General features: G+C 39.9%; 2 protein-coding genes across 2 annotated transcripts in view; one reads left to right on the plus strand and one right to left on the minus strand.

Annotated features, from left to right (window-relative positions):
* The first annotated feature begins 1298 nt into the window (after positions 1-1298).
* Positions 1299-9824, plus strand: LOC113945286 (wnt inhibitory factor 1-like). The gene is made up of 5 exons (XM_027639305.1): positions 1299-1556; positions 4302-4397; positions 7349-7453; positions 7869-7964; positions 9409-9824. Exons 1-5 carry the CDS (start codon positions 1346-1348, stop codon positions 9516-9518), a joined length of 618 nt encoding a protein of 205 aa, XP_027495106.1. The 5' UTR covers positions 1299-1345; the 3' UTR covers positions 9519-9824.
* A 4798-nt stretch (positions 9825-14622) lies between these two features.
* VWDE (von Willebrand factor D and EGF domains) overlaps positions 14623-16969 on the minus strand; it is a 37610-nt gene continuing 35263 nt past the window's right edge. The window contains exon 29 of the mRNA XM_027639304.1: positions 14623-16607. Coding sequence (XP_027495105.1) covers positions 16447-16607 — 161 coding nt within the window. The 3' untranslated portion in view covers positions 14623-16446. The remainder of the gene's footprint in view (positions 16608-16969) is intronic.

The following is a 16969-nucleotide window of genomic DNA, read 5'->3' on the forward strand; positions in this document are numbered from 1 at the left end:
CTCAGAGGGCTGGGGTACCTCCTCTGTGAAGCCAGGCTGAGAGAGCTGGGGCTGTTCATCCTGGAGAACAGAATGGTCTGGGATGAACTTAGGGCACCTTACAGTACCTAAAGGGCCCACAAGACAGCTGAAGAGGGACTTATGACTATGGCATGGAGTGACAGGATGTGGGGGAATGTCTTCAAAATGAAAGAGTATATTTAGATAAGATATCAGGAAGAAATTTTTTACTGTGAGAGTGATGAAGCACTGGCACAGTTTGCTCAGAGAACCTGTGGATGTCCCATCCCTAGAAGTGTTCAAGGCCAGGTTGGTTGGGGATATGAACCTGGTCAAGTGGAAGGTGTCCCTGCTCATAGCAGGGGGTTGGAACTAGATAATTTTAAGGTCCCTTCCAACCCAAGCCATTCCATGGTTCTACGAAACCCAAATTCCTCTCATCTGCAAGGTGACAGTGAGTTCAGTACATCACTCCTCTCTCAAATCACCCTTCGAATATTGTGTCACGATATTCACACATAGCACCTTTAAAGGTGGAAGTGAATAGAAATCAGAGAACCTGTAAGGCCTCAAAGGGGGTCGGAGGTCAGAGCTGTGCTGTCCCAGAACTGGGAGGCAGGGCTGGCAACTGGTGGGTGTGCCACCAGGCCAGGTCCTAAAGTGGGCTTTTTGCCTGACGCATGTTGTGACTACCTGGTGGCTGGTCCTCTGCTGGCAGAGGCCTCTGCATCTGCAGACAGAATCAGTTAGATTGGAAAAGACCTCTGAGATCACTGAGTTCAACCTATGATTGAACACCACCATGTCAACTAGACCATGGCACTAAGTGCCATGTCCAGTCTGTCCTTAAACACCTCCACCACCTTCCTGCCAGCCTATTCCAAAGTCTAATCACCCCTTTAGTGAAGAAATTCTTCCTAATGCCCAACTTAAACCTCCCATGGCGCAGCTCAAGACTCCGTCCTCTCATCCTGTCGCAGGTTGCCTGGGAGAAGAGTCCACTCCCCACCTGCATACAACCAGGTTGTAGAGAGCGTTAATGTCCTCCCTGAGTTTCCTCTTCTCCAGGGCCGGTTTCCTGCGTGCACTCCCGGCCCTGTGCGCACGGTGCCCCGTTGGGGTCACGGACACCCGGGAGCTCCCTCCCACCCTGACACGGCGCGGGGGGCGGCGGGGCGGGGGGAGGCCGGCGCTGGGGAGGAGGAGTGGGAAGGAACGGAGAGGGTAAAAGCGAGGGGAGCGCGAGGGAGCGGGGCTGAGAGGGGAGCGAGCGGAGAGTTGGCGGCCGAGGGGCGGGGAGCGGAGCGGGACGAACTGCCCGAGCTGGCGGCCGCCCGCCCGGGCCATGTCGCGGCGAGACGGCGGCGGGACGGGGCTGCCCCGCCCGCTGCTCTGGCTGGCGCTGTGCGCGCTGTGCCCGCTGTGCCGCGGGACCGCCCTGCACTCAGGGCCCGCCCCGGCCGCCTGCAGCCCCCGCTGCCGGCACGGCGGGCTCTGCCTCGGCAACGGCACCTGCCTCTGCTCCAAGGGCTACGAGGGCGAGCGCTGCCAGCACGGTACCGGTGCCCGGGGCGGCACGACGGGGGTGGGACGCGCTGGGGTCCCTGGGGACGCGTCTGAGTGCCAGCAGAGCTGGGCACAGCTACCTGTGTTCTCTCTCTGTCGTGAGAGCCTTCCTGCGAGTAATCCCTACGGGAAGGACTGAGGAGCTCGGGTTTGGATGGGTGACGGGGAGGGCGTAAATGAGGCGCGGTGGAAGAAGAGGGTAAAGACGCAGAGTTTTTGGTGGGGTGAGGCAGTGATAGCAGACTGGTAGAGCACAGCCAAGAGCCGACCTGAAGAGCTCACCTGGGTGAGTAGATCCTGCCGTGGGTCAGTAGATCGTTTTTTACCACCTGAACGTTGGGTAAAGATCCACTTGCTGGACAGGCTTCTGCTGGCTTCCTTCTGTTGCTTTGGCTGTGCATGCTTAAATACTTCCCTGGAAGTATTTAAGGAATCACAGAATCACGGTGGGCCCTCTGATCCAGCGTCCCTTCTTGAAGCAGGGGCATCCTAGAGCACGTGGCACAGGATTGCATCCAGACGGTTCTTGAATGCTTTTAGAGGCCTGACGTCTTACTAAGCTTCAGCAACATTAAACTGGTATTTCTAAGTGCGATTAGTCAGGATAGTACTAACAAAAACATCAAGAAAATGAGTAGAAAGTAGGTTATGTTCTGGATTTCTTTTTATTTAGAACATGTTGTGGTTTTAAAAGTACTAGACTTTACTTCCTAGATGTTACCCGACCCACAGAGTCACTTGTACATCCCATTTCCATGGTAGGAGGTGTAAAGCTAAGGTGAACTGAAGTCTGTACCTGTTGGTTTCCAAGGGGAGACAAAGTATTTTTGAAAATGTCACCCAATATGCAAAAACGAACATCATGAAGAAGAGTTTTAGTTTAAGCCCTGTTTAATGTAACATGTCTGATTTATAAATACTTTCTTTTAAAGTTTAACTGCAGAGCTTGTGGGTATTAATTGCTAAAAAATCACTCAATGTCAGGAGTTCCTTTGCTTCACATGCTGTCCATGTGTGACGACGTGATATAATTTGTACAATATTTGTTCTAGTTTTCAATGTCCTTCATTTGAAATGTGGGGGTCTTTTTAACTCTGAGATGAGATGCTGAAAATTTCATTCAGTTCTGTAATCATTCATAGAGTGTTGTTTCATTTGGAGGCTGTGGCTAGCAGGTAGTGACAAATGATGTGTAGCCAATGTGTTGTGTAGTGGAGATTAAAAACTATGTTGTATGAACTGTTCCAAACAACCGTTGGATCCTAGACATTTTTGAGTTTTGGGGAGAAGTGAAAGATTGTTGGAGATGGAGATCCATTTTTGAACCAGACAGGTGAACACTCTGGAATTGTTAAGGGAATCACTGAATCCTTGTTCTCATAAAGTCATCAGTGTAGAAAAAAAATGGATAAATGAAGCTTCATCCCCTGTTCTATGAAGAAAACTGAACTGAAAACTGTGAAATGACACAGAAATAGAATTTTTCTTAAATTGAGAGCTCTTGTATGGCATTTCCAATGAACTGAGAGCATCTGGTAAAACAGTTAAGGAGAACTGAGCACTGGCTGGTTCTTTCATACGTCTCTGTCCTTTGTTTGCCTGCAAATACTCGTTCTGCAGGTACTAATGTGAAAAATCCTGTGTTCTTCAGTTGGGTTGCTTCAGAGTGCTATGTGAGAACAAAATCAGTGTGGTGTTACTCACTGCTCATCTTTTGCCTTTTCTTCCCTCTCTTTCAGACTTTTCACTCATCCAGTCAAAGGATAAAGCAATGTGATGTAGAGAACTGCAGTTAACTCAGATGAGACTTTCAGAAACACATGGGTTTCTAAAATCTGTGTGTGAATAAAAAATGTTTTCTCAGACACCAGGGCTGATTCAGGGATGATTATGAGTAGCAAAGAGGTCTATGTGATAGGTAATTTATTTGCAATCTGACTGGACTTATCCAGAATTTTGCAAAATCAGAATGTTTATTTGTGCCTTATCCAGTCTGTCCAAACTGTCAGCAGTGAAAAAGTTGCAGGGGTTGTGATGACCATAGATGCTTTTCTCACAGCAGATAATTACGATTATGAGAAAAGTTACGTGTATCTCAGATGATTTCTAAACTAAACACTGTACATTTCAGAAAGGTCTCTGAGAGGCCAGCTGAAGAAAAAAAAAAAAAAGAGGATGGGGGAGAAAGAAATGCTGACTTACTTCTGGAGACTTTTTAGAGAAGAGGTGTAAGGAACTGAGCATGTAGTTTCTCTGGAGAGGTACACAAGCAACTCAGTTATGTAGGAATCCAGTAAAGAGAAAAAAGTTGGATATTTCATCTTAAGAATCAGAAGATGCCACTGAAGTTGCAGCATTTTTTTATAAAATCATTTCTTCTTATCACCTATTTTCTCACTTGTCATTTCTTGACTTCAGTTATCAAAAGCTTTTTTGGCAGTCCAGCTGTGCTCCTTCATTCCTTTTTAATATGGCTCACTCTTCTGCCTGTTCTGTCTAGGGTCCAAAAGATTCCTTAGTTTTGAGTGTTTAAAAGCTTCATAGGGTGGAGTGCTCTCTGTGCAGGGAAGTTATTTCACCTGATCGGCAATGTAAGATGACATGACAAATATATCTTAGGAAATACGAAGACAACTGCAAGCATACTAATGTGCAAATTTCTTATGTATTTAAGTAATAACTTTAGTAATCTTCCCATATATTTATCCAAGCTGTCTTTATTATCTGTCTTACAGCTACATGTTATCCAAAATGCAAAAATGGTGGGGAGTGCCTCCGACCTGGAAAATGCAGATGTCCACCTGGATATGGAGGTAGATACTGTCATAAAGGTAAGACCCAAAAAAGTCGTAGCTTTGAAAGACAAGGAGTTTGAAAACAGACTAAATTAATTTGGGACTCCTCCAAAGTCCTGGATCTAATACACTTTGAAATAATGACTTTAATTCTGTAAACCTATGACCTTACTGTCAAGACATGCATGGCCTGGAGGATCTGCATGCTTGCAGGAGGATGGGATGGAGTACATCTACTGAAATGTGTTGTGAGAATCTGAGCCATTTTTTTGCTTAGAAAATACCATGTTTATGTGTTACATAAATATTCTATTTAGCTTTGTAACAGATTCTTTCTAAATAATTTAATGAAATGGCTTGTATAGATACATATTTCTGCATTAAGTGGTTGAAACTTTTGTGTAGTATCTGCAAGGTTGTAATACTGAGGGCAAGTCACTAAAGATATGTGTGGCTATGTATTGTTGAGAGGTAATAGGAGATGACAGAGATGAGGAGTAGCAAAGACCAATTTTTATGGTTTTGTGAAGCCTATTTAATATATGTGTGGTTTGGAAGAGGCAATCCAAGAAAACATTGTTATGTTGTTATGAACTGATCAGACTACTGAGAACTCGAGTTCTGGGAGAAAAGAGGAAGCAAACTTGAAATAGTTTTAGGGAAAAATGATGTAGTAGGCAAGATATCTCCAGAAAGGGAAGGAAAAAGGAAGTGTTTCTTTCCTTTCAGAAGAAAAGCCTCAATGTGGCACCTAAAAATTTTTAGAACTTTTTTTTTAAAGGACACTGGTAAATTAGTTGGGCAGTCGTTAGTGTGCTGAGAACTTAATAAACATTCTGTCTCACTATGGTCATAGCAGCTAGCAACACCTCACAGGGTTCTCTGTTTATGCTTGATGTTTATTTTGGGGGCATTTTCTTTACGTCCTTCCGATGTGTAATAGCTACCAAGAGTTTACTTGGAATGTAACCGACTGGGTACTTGGGGAAGGAACTCAACTAGCTTCTGCAGCTTTCTGGAGCCTTGTTGTGGATGGGTTGTTTTGTCTTGGTGGGTTGTTTTGTTTGTTTATTTTTCTCATAAAGCTGTATTTGATATTTTATAAAGAAAGTGTGAGCTGAGTACCTAACATGGTAACATCTGTCGAAGTCTGCAGAAGCTTAAACTATAGCTCTGGGATGTTAACTAGGCTGAATAAGAATTTGGCTGCCAGTGATAATAATTTAATATCAAAATTGTTAACATTATAGAGGAATAGAAAAGATAAGAAACTATCTTCTGATGAAAATCTGTATAACACAGTTACTGTTACATAATGCATTGGGAAAGAACTATTCAGTTTGAGTAGACATAACAGTGTTGACAGCAATGAGGCAAACTGAAGCATGGTCAGCTTAATTTTCGAGCAAAAGAATTTTTAACTTTTTTTTTTTTTTTAAATGTCTTAAAAGCCAACTGAAAATGTAGCTTTGTGGAATCTTGACAGGGACCCCTCAAGAAAGGGGAACTTGATATTCTTACAAGAGTCTAAATCAGAAACAAGGTGAGTGATACTACTTAAATAGAAAAAAGCAGAGTGAGGATTCAGTTTATGCTAATACTACAGTTTAGACTTGGATTAGTATCTGAGTAAAAGTCCTTCTTGTATTTGCCAATAATGCCAAGGTCGCAGGTTCGATCTCTGTACGGACCATTCACTTAAAAGTTGGACTCAATGATCCTTGTGGGTCCCTTCCAGCTCAGAATATTCTGTGATTCTGTTATCAGGTTATCCCTGTAAGGCAAAGGTAAGGCTTGTGTTCACCTTGTACAGACCTGTGTGTGGGGCAGTGTGCTATTACAGAATCACACAGAATCATAGAATGGGTGATGTTGGAAGGGACCTCTGGAGGTCATAATTTCCAGCCTCCCTGCTCAAGCCAGCTGTCAAGGACCAGGCAGTTCCTCCTTGCCTTTCTAGAAGATTGGAGTGATATTTGCTTTCATCCAATCTTGAGGCATTTCTCCCAGTTACCAAAATTGATCAAACACCATCAATATTAAATACATTAACTTATGTAATGTGACAAAGAAATATGCAAACAAGCTTTGAAGAACTTTTCCAGCTATTCTGGAGTTGACTTGTTTGTCCTTGCATGTTTAGTATTTGTGCCAAACATCTGTTAGCTCAAAACTTGTGGTTGAACAGAGATTTGGCCATTTTTTTCCTACAAATTATCAAGCAGACATCCCAACTGTCCATTTTTATAATGAAGGATAGTTGTTCCTCTTCAATGCGGTGAAGGTGGTGTATAATTTACATTCATGCTTGTGAAAGGAAGCATTTGATTGTACAGAAGAATGATTGTGCCGCTTTTCAAAGATGTTGCTCACCGCAGTTGATACCAATCATATGTCTGGCATAAATAATGCTTCATTAGTGAGGCCTGCAGGGCTTTGATGTGTGGAACAGTTCTGAAATGAGGAGGCTGGCTTAGATATTTGGCCTTTAGGAAGGCACTGCTTAGGTTCATTTGTCAAAGTAATATCCATTTCTCTTCTTCCTCTTGTTATATGTAGGTCCTGTCAGGTAAGGAAATATGTACATCCTTGACCACAGGTTGTTGGTGTACCAACTGTGATTTGGCAAGTTTGATATGAATGTGCCTGTTAGTAGTTCCTGTGGTGTAGTTGATGAACAGTGGTGTAGCTGGTGAGCAGTTGGCTCACAGCTGGGGAGGGGAGGAGCTGTACCATAGCAATAATACTCTCAGGCTAAATGCTCAATAAGCTTTTAAGCATATGCCTACTTTTAACTGCTTTTTGAGGTGGCATTTGCAGTTGTGGTTCTGTCATCCTCACTCATTCCTTAGAGAACTGTGCCTTGCTCTGAAAAGTCATTGCAGATGTGATAAAACAAGTAGTTGATGCTAGACCACCTGTTTAAAGATAATTATTTGAAGGCCTCTTCTGCTTCTGAAATGCACGGTGTATGCCGTCTTCTGCAGTAAGCTGTGAAGGAGGCTGTCAAAATGGTGGGGAATGCGTCTCTGTCAATGGAGTTGTGAAGTGCCTTTGTGCTTCTGGCTGGACAGGATCAAGATGCCAAGAAGGTGGGTATCTACGTTCATGAAAATATTTATATTGATTAAAAATAAAACTGCAGTAACAAAAACATTTTAAAAGTATTAAGAGACTAATAACTATGGAAATGTCATTGCATTACTACAGAAATGAGTGACCTACATTATTGGTACATACTCAGATAAAATCGTGTGAAATTATTTTGCATTAGGTGTACATCTGTTAAGATTTAAACCAAAAATCTTAACATAATACATAAGTACTTTTATTTTCCATTTTCATGGTCCTGGAAGTGCTTTTGGAGCTATACCAGCTGAGTATCTGGCCTGGAAGAAAATGTGTTTTGCTATTTTGATTTGTATCATCCTGAATCTTTCATTCTGTCAGAATTCTTTTATATCAGTTTTGTAAATCCTGCTGACTTATCCATTCTTTTTCTTCTAGCAATTTGTCCTCAAGGTTGTCGGAATAATGGAGCTTGTGTGGCTCCTGGGATTTGTAGCTGTCCAGCTGGATGGGTTGGTGGAGCATGTCACTTAGGTAAATGACTTCTGACATTTTTCGTTTATCCTTTCCTCTGCTTGTTTGATTTACCAATATAGTGTTCAAATCCTCAGTGCCTAACAAAGCTTCTAGGGAAGTATCTTAGAACAGTAACTGAGAGCTGCTTCCGCATACTGGGGCTCTTACAAGTATGCATAAGGCTTTTTAATTTGGTCAAAACCACAGAATTTTTCCACTTTGACAGAGATTCAGATTTTGGTTGCCACCAAATTAATTACTTGATATGTCTTGTCCGTATTTCTGAAATATTTTTTATATACTGAGACCCTAGAATAAAGAACTGAAAATAGCCATTACAGAAATAGTATTGCTACTGGTGTGGGTTAGAAACTTCATTAAATTCTATGGACATACAAAACTGAGACTTGATTCTGACTTTGAGAATAAGTTGGCAGAATCAATTCCAGATGCTCTTAGAATTCTGAGTAAGAGAAAGCTACCTGTAGTCAGTATTAGTACTGACACTTGCTGAACAAACACTGGCATTTTTACAAATTTTGATTCACAAAAGCAGATGATTATAAAATCTTTAATCTACTCTTTGTGAGCCTTGTATGCTTGTAGCAGCACTGCCCTGATGTTTAAAACTCATGTAAACATTGCTTTTAAACTGGATATTGTGGGTGCAAGGTCTCTGAATTAAGTCCTCTGCATTTGAAGTTTTTGTGTGGCTGTAGGAATCTAGTGTTAGTTCTTCTGCAGTATATATGTTCAAGCAAACATTAACAAATAATACTTTGATGTTCCCATTTGACCATGCAAATCCTTATCCTTTGTATTTGTCATTGTCTTGAGATAGAGGGTGATAATAAAAGCCAACTGTGGGAGATGCAAAGAACTTGTAAAATGCTTAGCTCCATTCCCTGCAGCTGCAATAGTGGTAGAAGTGGTCAGATTCTTAATGTCAAAATCACTGTTCTTGAACTAACTGGGTCTGCATTAAGTTTGACTTCTGTTGGTGCAGATGCTCCTAAGCAGATTTCAGCCCCTGGCTTGTTAACTGAACTGATGTGTAGCTAGGGGACAGCTGAAGCTCAGCCCTCATCTGCCCTTCCTGTGGGGGAACAGAAAGTGGTGACTCTTTTCTCATGCATGTGGATCCATTTCAGCAGAAATTTTTATTGTTCTCTCACTTTCATGGAAGCATCCATCTCAAAACCAGCCCATGCCTTAAAGGACAGAAATTATAGTATTTTAAAAGGGAAATGGAGCATGAATAAGACTAGACATACTGTGCTTGTATTCCAGTGAAGGCCACGATGCCATAAATTGAAAAGCATTGCTTTTCAGTTCTTCCATTATGCTGTTATTTATACTGTCCCAATGCAGTCACCAGGGAACAATTCTGCTACCACAGCAAGAAGAAAAATGATCCTGTATTGTGCTGAAGACATACTGTGTATCTGGTGTCTCATTTCAGCTGTATGTAAACTACCCTGTCAACATGGAGGGAAGTGCATAGCTCCAAACGTGTGCAGATGTCGACTGCCATACTCTGGTCTGCAGTGCACAAAGAAAAGGAAGGAATGAAGCAACTTCAGCAAAGATAAGCTGCTTTTTTTCTTTTACATAACCATCCAGAGATGAAATCTGCAGAAGTGGGAGACCTTAAAATAAACATGGTAACTAACTGATTTCAAATAGCTTTTTGTCCTCACTATATTAAGTAAATGCTTTTCTATATGAAAGTATTGCTGATTGTAACAAAGTTGTTTTAAGTATTCAACTGTGTATAGTGTATGGCATGTTTTCTTCTGTTCCCATTTTTTCTTAATAAGCAGAAGTGTTATGTCTTGGTTGATAACAGCTGACCTTGAAATAAAATTTGTTCTTCAAGTTCTTCAGAATAGATCTATGCTCTTCTTTTTGATTTTTTCCCCCTTTGACTAGAATTATTTTGTTCTATTAATTATGTGTGTTTTAAAAAGCATATGAAACAAAAAGCCCTCAATTCAGATCATCAGAAGTGATTGTTAGTTCAGTGATAATTTCACTTCAATGAGATTAATTAGTTGCAAGAGGAAATTTGCAGTATGCATCTTTTTGGAACATTACCGATCTGCAAAGCATCTTATTTAAATCCTGGTTATCACTTTATGTCTGCTTGCCCCTCCCCCCAATCAGATCTGGATCTTGATCAGTTAAGCAGTGTTTAAAAAAACCCCATAACCAAAACCAAAGAAACACAGTACTCATTCAGACAATTCTGCTGTTACTTTCTAAAAGTTAATCCATACTGATACTCCAAAAGAGTCCTTATCTTGACTACTTCTACAGTCATATTATCTGATCATCTCTCAACTTCCAATTATTTCTTCTCCTTATCCCAGTGAGATAGGGAAATGTGTTTTTCTTCTGGAGATATTGATAATTCTTTTCCATTCAAGACTGTGTTGTTATAGGAGCAGTACAATGGGAGGCTACAGACTGGCAGTGAGGAAAAGCTGTGCCTGTCACAAATCACCTGTGTGGAACATGTGGAGGCCTCCCTTCTGGAGATATTCCCATGTGGCCTTATTTAGATTTTGCAGCCTTTTGGTCAGGTTGCATATTGGACTGAGACTCCTATGTCCATTGTTCCATGTCTAACTTATGCTGTTGCTTGAATGCTGCAGCTGAGGAAGGTTTTGCCAAAACATGTGAGTTGAATCAGTCAACTTTCTGAATTATGCTCAGATCAATTATTTTTTTGAAAGAGATAGTTTGGTTTTCCTTGTCTTCTAGGTGAAACTGGAATTTTTGATGGGAGAATTTTAGCTATGCATCACTTTAATCCATTTGCTGGAATAACATTTTAACTTTGTATAAACTCCCTTACCAGAACATGCAGTAGCTCTCATGGGCAGAGTGACTTATATGGGCATGTTTCTCCAGGGATTACAAGTCACTGAGCAAAGAGGCAAGGGTAATGGATCTTCTCAGTTACCAGCCTTCTCTCAAAGAGAGAACCCAGGCATGCAGGGAGCAAATGAAAGGCAAGGGTGTAGTTCACGAGACTCCTGTTTTCTTGTTACGAGCAATTGCTGTGTGGCACAGTCGAGCTTTCCTCTGCCCTTGCTTTAGAGGCTGTTGCATTTAGTTCAGACAAAACATGCTGCAGGCATGTTGTGGAGGATTTGTTCCCGGAGACAGAGGACCACATAAGAGAAGTGCATGGTTTTTATGCTGCTTGTGCTGTGATACACTGTCTGTTTCACACCTGCTAGTAAAAAAAGTGATTTTCATGCATGAAACAAGATGATTTATCAGCGGTTCTGAAGTAGGCTTGATGATGATGAAATTCAGTGTCACAGTTCGTTACAATAATCATGCCATAATTTAGAAATTTAGGAGTTGAATACCTTAGGTGACATACTGTTTGCAGGGGACTGAAGGAAAAAAAATTACTTATATCAGACCAAAGATTTAGAGTAAATGAGCAGAACTATGTAAATACAGAGAGGCATCATATCTCAGTATTATTCCCAAAAGACTGACTTCGACTAGTACAGACAAAACTGACAATAATGGTGACTAGAAGCTGAAAGAGATCTTGACATTGTTAGGAGTAAAAGGAGCAGTCAGTGAGAGATGTGTAATTGGTGCTTCTGAGCAGGCCAAAACAAATGTTAATTTAATGAATTTCTTCTTTAAATATGACTGAAATAAGTAAACAGTAGTTTGATATCACACAGAAAGTAATGTAATATTTTAGAAATACTGCTTGAATGTAGCACCATCTACTGGCTACAGGGTTTTTCATGGTTTTTTTGTTTTGTTAAATATAATTTCTTTTCATAATTCAGTTACATTTTAAGAGAGAATAAAAGAGACAGTCCAGGTCCCCACATTATTTCCACATTCCACATACATTTACTAAAAGAACTGTCAGTAATTCTTGTCTTTTGTTTGTTTTCCACTTGCTGGAGAATTGAATGTACAAGTTACAGAATGTAGTTTTTGGAGATAGATGTGTCTTTCTGTGGGAAGCGACTCATGCATGCAGCTCAAAGATCAAGAAAAACGAAACAGAACATATTAGCTCTCTTACTTATTAGAGCTAATTGTAACTATAGTTAGTAGGATGCTCTGTTTTGCACTATAAACAACTGGAAAAATTGTAGGGATATTGCACTGGTTGCATTTTTGATACTCTGTCTTTTTAGAGCGTGCATGGAAGTGTAAGAAGTGCTTCTTCTTTCTAATTTACTTACACTCATATTTTACCATTTATATTTTCTCTTTCACTCTTAAGTGATTGTGGCAAGAATTGATTTAAGTGATTTATCTGTAAAATATCATTTACTGGCTAAACAGAGCTGTGGGCGGAAGTTGGATAAAATGACCTGACACCGCCATGTGACACCTTTAATGTGACAGAAACAGCATAAACATCTTTAGTCGTTAGTAACACTTTCTAACCTCTACATTTGGGTTTGTATATCTATCCAGATGTTATGTTTTATTGAGAATTTAAACTTTGTATCTTCCCATTTGGACCAGTAATGGAGTTGATGTAACAAATTTGTCAAGTAGCTTCAGTTTTTATACCTATTTACTTTAGGGTTTGTGCTGATTCTTCTTTTTAAGTTTGCTTTTTGTAAACGGAAATGTTAACTTGCTTCTCTTCACAGCTCTGAGAACATGTAATTAACTTTTGTAAAAAGAAAGAGCCTTTCTCATGGGACCAACTTGTGGTTTTATTTTTAAATCACAGCCAACATGGCTGGCTGTGGTATCTCCTGTGATACGAGTCCTTCCTTTAGAAAGCATTAATTGTACTGCATTTTAAAGATCTTTTCAAGATCAGGGACAAAAGTGAATCTGCACTTGGAAGAATTTCTGCTGGCCTGAAGAGCAACTGTAGTACAACCTGGTAATAAATGGATGATGTACGTAGGTACTTTGCAGCACTCTTTAGTGTCTAAAGAAATCATGCAAGAAAATTCAGTGAAGGTACCTGTGTTCTGCATAATGTGCTAAGGGTCACTGCAAGATCTTCAGTTTGGCACAAGTGGGCATTCGTTCCATCATATCAGAATTGTGTGAACTCCAGCACTATGCAACCCTTCTCTCCCTGTCCCAAATCCCCTAAATCTTTGGGACTTAATTTCAGATTGCAAGTTTAGAACAATCTTGTTAACCTCAGTACATAAGCACTCTCTATGCTTCTGCCTCTTCTTGCTGCACTGAGCAATTTTGCTGCATTGTTGCAATGTGCTTTTTAATTACAGTGAATTCTGTTTCACGTGTATGATGGACAACGTAGTAACAAAATAGTTTCAACTAATCACATAATTACTGGACAGTTTTGAAGTAGTTGTCTGACCTTTTGCATGTAGTAGTAATTTTTCTGCACCATGTGTTTGCTGGAAAATAGCACAGTTTAGCACTGAGCATTTTTAACTACTATAGCAAAACTCTGGATGTGCTTTTGTTCACACAGCTTGTGTTTGGAAAATGTGAACAAAATAATTTCTGCCTTTAGAACCATTGAAAATAAGTGGGAAATACTAAAAGTTATGATTAAAAAAACCCTTTATTCAGCCTGAAATCCTAGAATGCACATACACATATTAAGTTTTGTGAACAGAGGGTTGCAGAAACTCATAAACCAAAATACTATTAGCAGTGTTCCAGACAGATGTTCTCTTTCTCTTTAGCACAGTACCTCTGAAACTGGCATGTGGAATAGGGGTGATTACAATCTGAGATTATGTGATACTGGTGTGTTTGCACTTTAAAAACATTTTCAGAACCTTATGTATTCAAAGCATTATCCTGAGGCATCAGTTCCAAAAGCTAGTCAGGTTTTGTTCATCAAGATCTTTGTGAGATGTGAGAAAAGTTTTAAATAGTAGAACAGTTCTCAGATTATCAGGCTATCAGCCACTGGGATGCTTGATTGAAAGAAACTACATTGAAATTTAAAATGCAAGTGGGAAACTGAAAATATTTTTTAAATACACAAGTCAGGCACTTGGAAATCCATCAGGTATCATTCTGGAATGATGCTGAGTTCTCAAAATGTCAGCTTACTTTGCAAAATGACATAAGAGGACTATAAAAAGGTGAGGAGAAATCTATGCACAGAGCTGCTAAAAGCTGTGATTTGGCAATCAGCTTCCCAGAGTGGCAGTAAATAGCAAAATGAGCTCTTATTTTCTTCCCGTTCAGAATTAGAGTATGTAAACTAAATATTGCTCAGGAGAACAGGAAGTCATGATGTTTAATTTTGGTCTAAAATAAACAAAACAAAACAGTAAATTTGAATGGGATATTTGTGTCTTTTAAAGAACTCAAGTTCATTGTGGCAGGAACTGAAATGTCTTTAACAGCTGTAGGAGAAGGTAGCAGTCTTCTGTAGGAAACTTAAGAAAAAATGGAATTTTAGTTGTTCAAAAACTATCTGGTAGCTGGTAGGTGCTAACAGTTCATTGGAGCAATAGGTAATGAAAAGAAATCCTCTAAGAAGTCCTTAAAAATACTTTCTGACATGATGTGTATGGATGGCATATATACAACAAATTTCTCTGCTTATTAGTTCCCATTTTAAGATTCAGCATTGCTAAAAGCGTTGTCAAATTTCTCCTAAAGACTTAGGGACAAAATTTCCTCATATTACTGAATGCTATCTCAAAGCAGAGGCCTAAAGTCTTACAGACACACCAATAATTCTGTAGCTGGGTACTCAAATTTATAAGTGTAAGTAAGGAAGTCAAAACAGAAGAGTTGGTATCTGGCTTGTAGCTGCAAAGGCTTGTCATAGATAAACCAGAGTCATTCTGCACCTGGTTGACTGTTAACAAGATAGGAAGGAAGCCTCCTCTGTTAGTAGCCCAGCCTCAGTTCAGGTTCTCCCTCCTTCCTCCCTACTGGCTTATCATTATACCAGGAATGATGCAAATACAAGAGAAGAAAAAAAACATAGTTCTGCTTTTTCTTCTGTCTGCAGCCAAATAATACATAATGTATACAATGTTTACAAACAGAAGGTACCATTCAGGAAGTGCTGAAGTGTTGCCTTCCTTGCTGGAGACACTCAGCAGCTGCTACAGTCTTGTTCCCACAAAGGAAATCTCAGTCCAGCTGACTGCATCAACAAACTGCAGAATTTTGAGTTTGCATCAGTCATCAGATCTGAGTCCAATGAAGACATCAGAAGCTGTGGGGTTTGTGCATGAGGTAGCAAAAAATTATAGAAGTATACATATGCTTTAATGACTACAAGATTGTTGTTTTGAAGCTCACCATATTTTTGGTAGTACAAATCTTTAAAAATAACACTTCTGAATATTCCTTTCATTTAAATAAGCTCTGTAATTGCCTTTAACCCTTTTGCTATTTTCAAGTCTCATACATCCATGAAGCATTTCAATTTAATTGATACATTTCTTCAATCATAATGCCTTTGTACCCTGGAGAGAGAGAGAGAGAGAAAAAAAATTAAAAACATACTTTAATGATGCAGCCCATGTTTACAATAAAGTTATCCATGAGTCTCTGCTTTCCTGATCCACAGAATCACAACATAAGTTAAACTTGTGCCTGTAGCTCTTTTGTTTCTTAAAGAAAATTTGCCCTTTAATCAATACAACACGGTCTGACTGATCAGCAATATATATTTTCTAGATAAAAAATATATTAGTTCTTTGCAGACATAGTTATGTAAACATTGAAATCAAACTATTCTTCTCTTGAGGGCCAATTTTGGAAATCCATATCGAAAAAAGTAGTCTCTTATTGTCATAAGATGTGTAGTTTTGCATTTTCAAAAGATGTATGAGCATTTCTCTCTTTCAATTTCTGAAACATATCTGCCCCATCTCTCAATTCTACTGGCACCAGAAAAGTGTCTATACATTGAAATTAAAAGAAGAGAAACACCACAGATGATGCAAGAAGAGCATACTTTTACTTCAGATGTCACAAAGAAGTTACTTGTAAGGAAATGTTTAATTAAACTACTTCAGTGAGTGACTGTAAGCACTCAAGCAAGGGAATACAACAGAAAATTGTGTGACAAAACAGAGAAATCGTCATCATACCTTATGATGCAAAAAAGTAAAGCTATTCCCAAATTACACTTTGGGATAATGAACATTTGTATAAAACAGGGATGAACTGAGTGGCAGTGTAGTTAGTTGGGAAAAGATCAGGGCTTGACTTGATGCAAGCTAAGAAAGTCAACAGCGGGACACTTCTCCCTAAAATGGGGCCAGATGCTGGAAGAGAGAATAGTGGTTGTGAAGAGAATAGTTACCAATCCCTGCTGCATGACAAGAGATAGTCAGCTTAATTTGAAACAAAGGAAATGTACATTAGGTGTTGAGAACAATTTTTTAAGTATTAAAACCTAAAAGTTACTGGAATAGCTCTTAGGAATTTCATTAATTTTCCCTCACTGAAGACTGAAAGGGAGAAATCAGACTAAATACACATTTGGTGTATATTGTGCTGCTTCATTGGACAGGGTGGACTAGATAATGACTCCCAAATCACTATATCTGTGATGGCATCTTGACTCCACATGTACCTGAATTTTCTTCCCACAGAGGACTCCAGTATAACCTGGACGACAAGAGCATACGTTGGGCAACACACACTTGCCTCCGAACAGACACTTCTGGTTGCATACAGCTAAAACAAGAGATATGTGGCTTTATTCATGGAAACACCTTGGTGGAGGAAAAGTGGCTACTATTTCTATATACTTATTCTGTTTGCTTATAGGAGCCAAGAACTCGTTCAGTATTTTCGCAAGGAAACACCCCTCAGCATAGGAGACTTAACGGTCATGTGGAACCAACAAAGTTCTTATGCCCATCCCATCCCCCTCATGCTTTGATGCAGATTTAACATGAGAACATGCCAAGAGTGTGAATGGGACCAAGCAAGGAACAAGAGTAAGATGTTTTTTAATGCATCTTACTATTTCAAGCTATTGCAATGGCTTCTCAGGGCTGGTACAGCAGTGTACAGTATTAGAGCAAGCCAACACA

Source organism: Corapipo altera, unplaced genomic scaffold (genome assembly GCF_003945725.1).
Source record: "Corapipo altera isolate COAL_440 unplaced genomic scaffold, ASM394572v1 44, whole genome shotgun sequence".
Taxonomy (NCBI): domain Eukaryota; kingdom Metazoa; phylum Chordata; class Aves; order Passeriformes; family Pipridae; genus Corapipo; species Corapipo altera.

Bases quoted from the DNA above. Each gene is read 5' to 3' on its own strand.
- LOC113945286 (XM_027639305.1), top strand. From the start codon at position 1,346: ATGTCGCGGCGAGACGGCGGCGGGACGGGGCTGCCCCGCCCGCTGCTC. The intron at 1,557-4,301 runs GTACCGGTGCCC...TCTGTCTTACAG, and splicing joins GGGCGAGCGCTGCCAGCACG to CTACATGTTATCCAAAATGC. The intron at 7,965-9,408 runs GTAAATGACTTC...GTCTCATTTCAG, and splicing joins TGGTGGAGCATGTCACTTAG to CTGTATGTAAACTACCCTGT.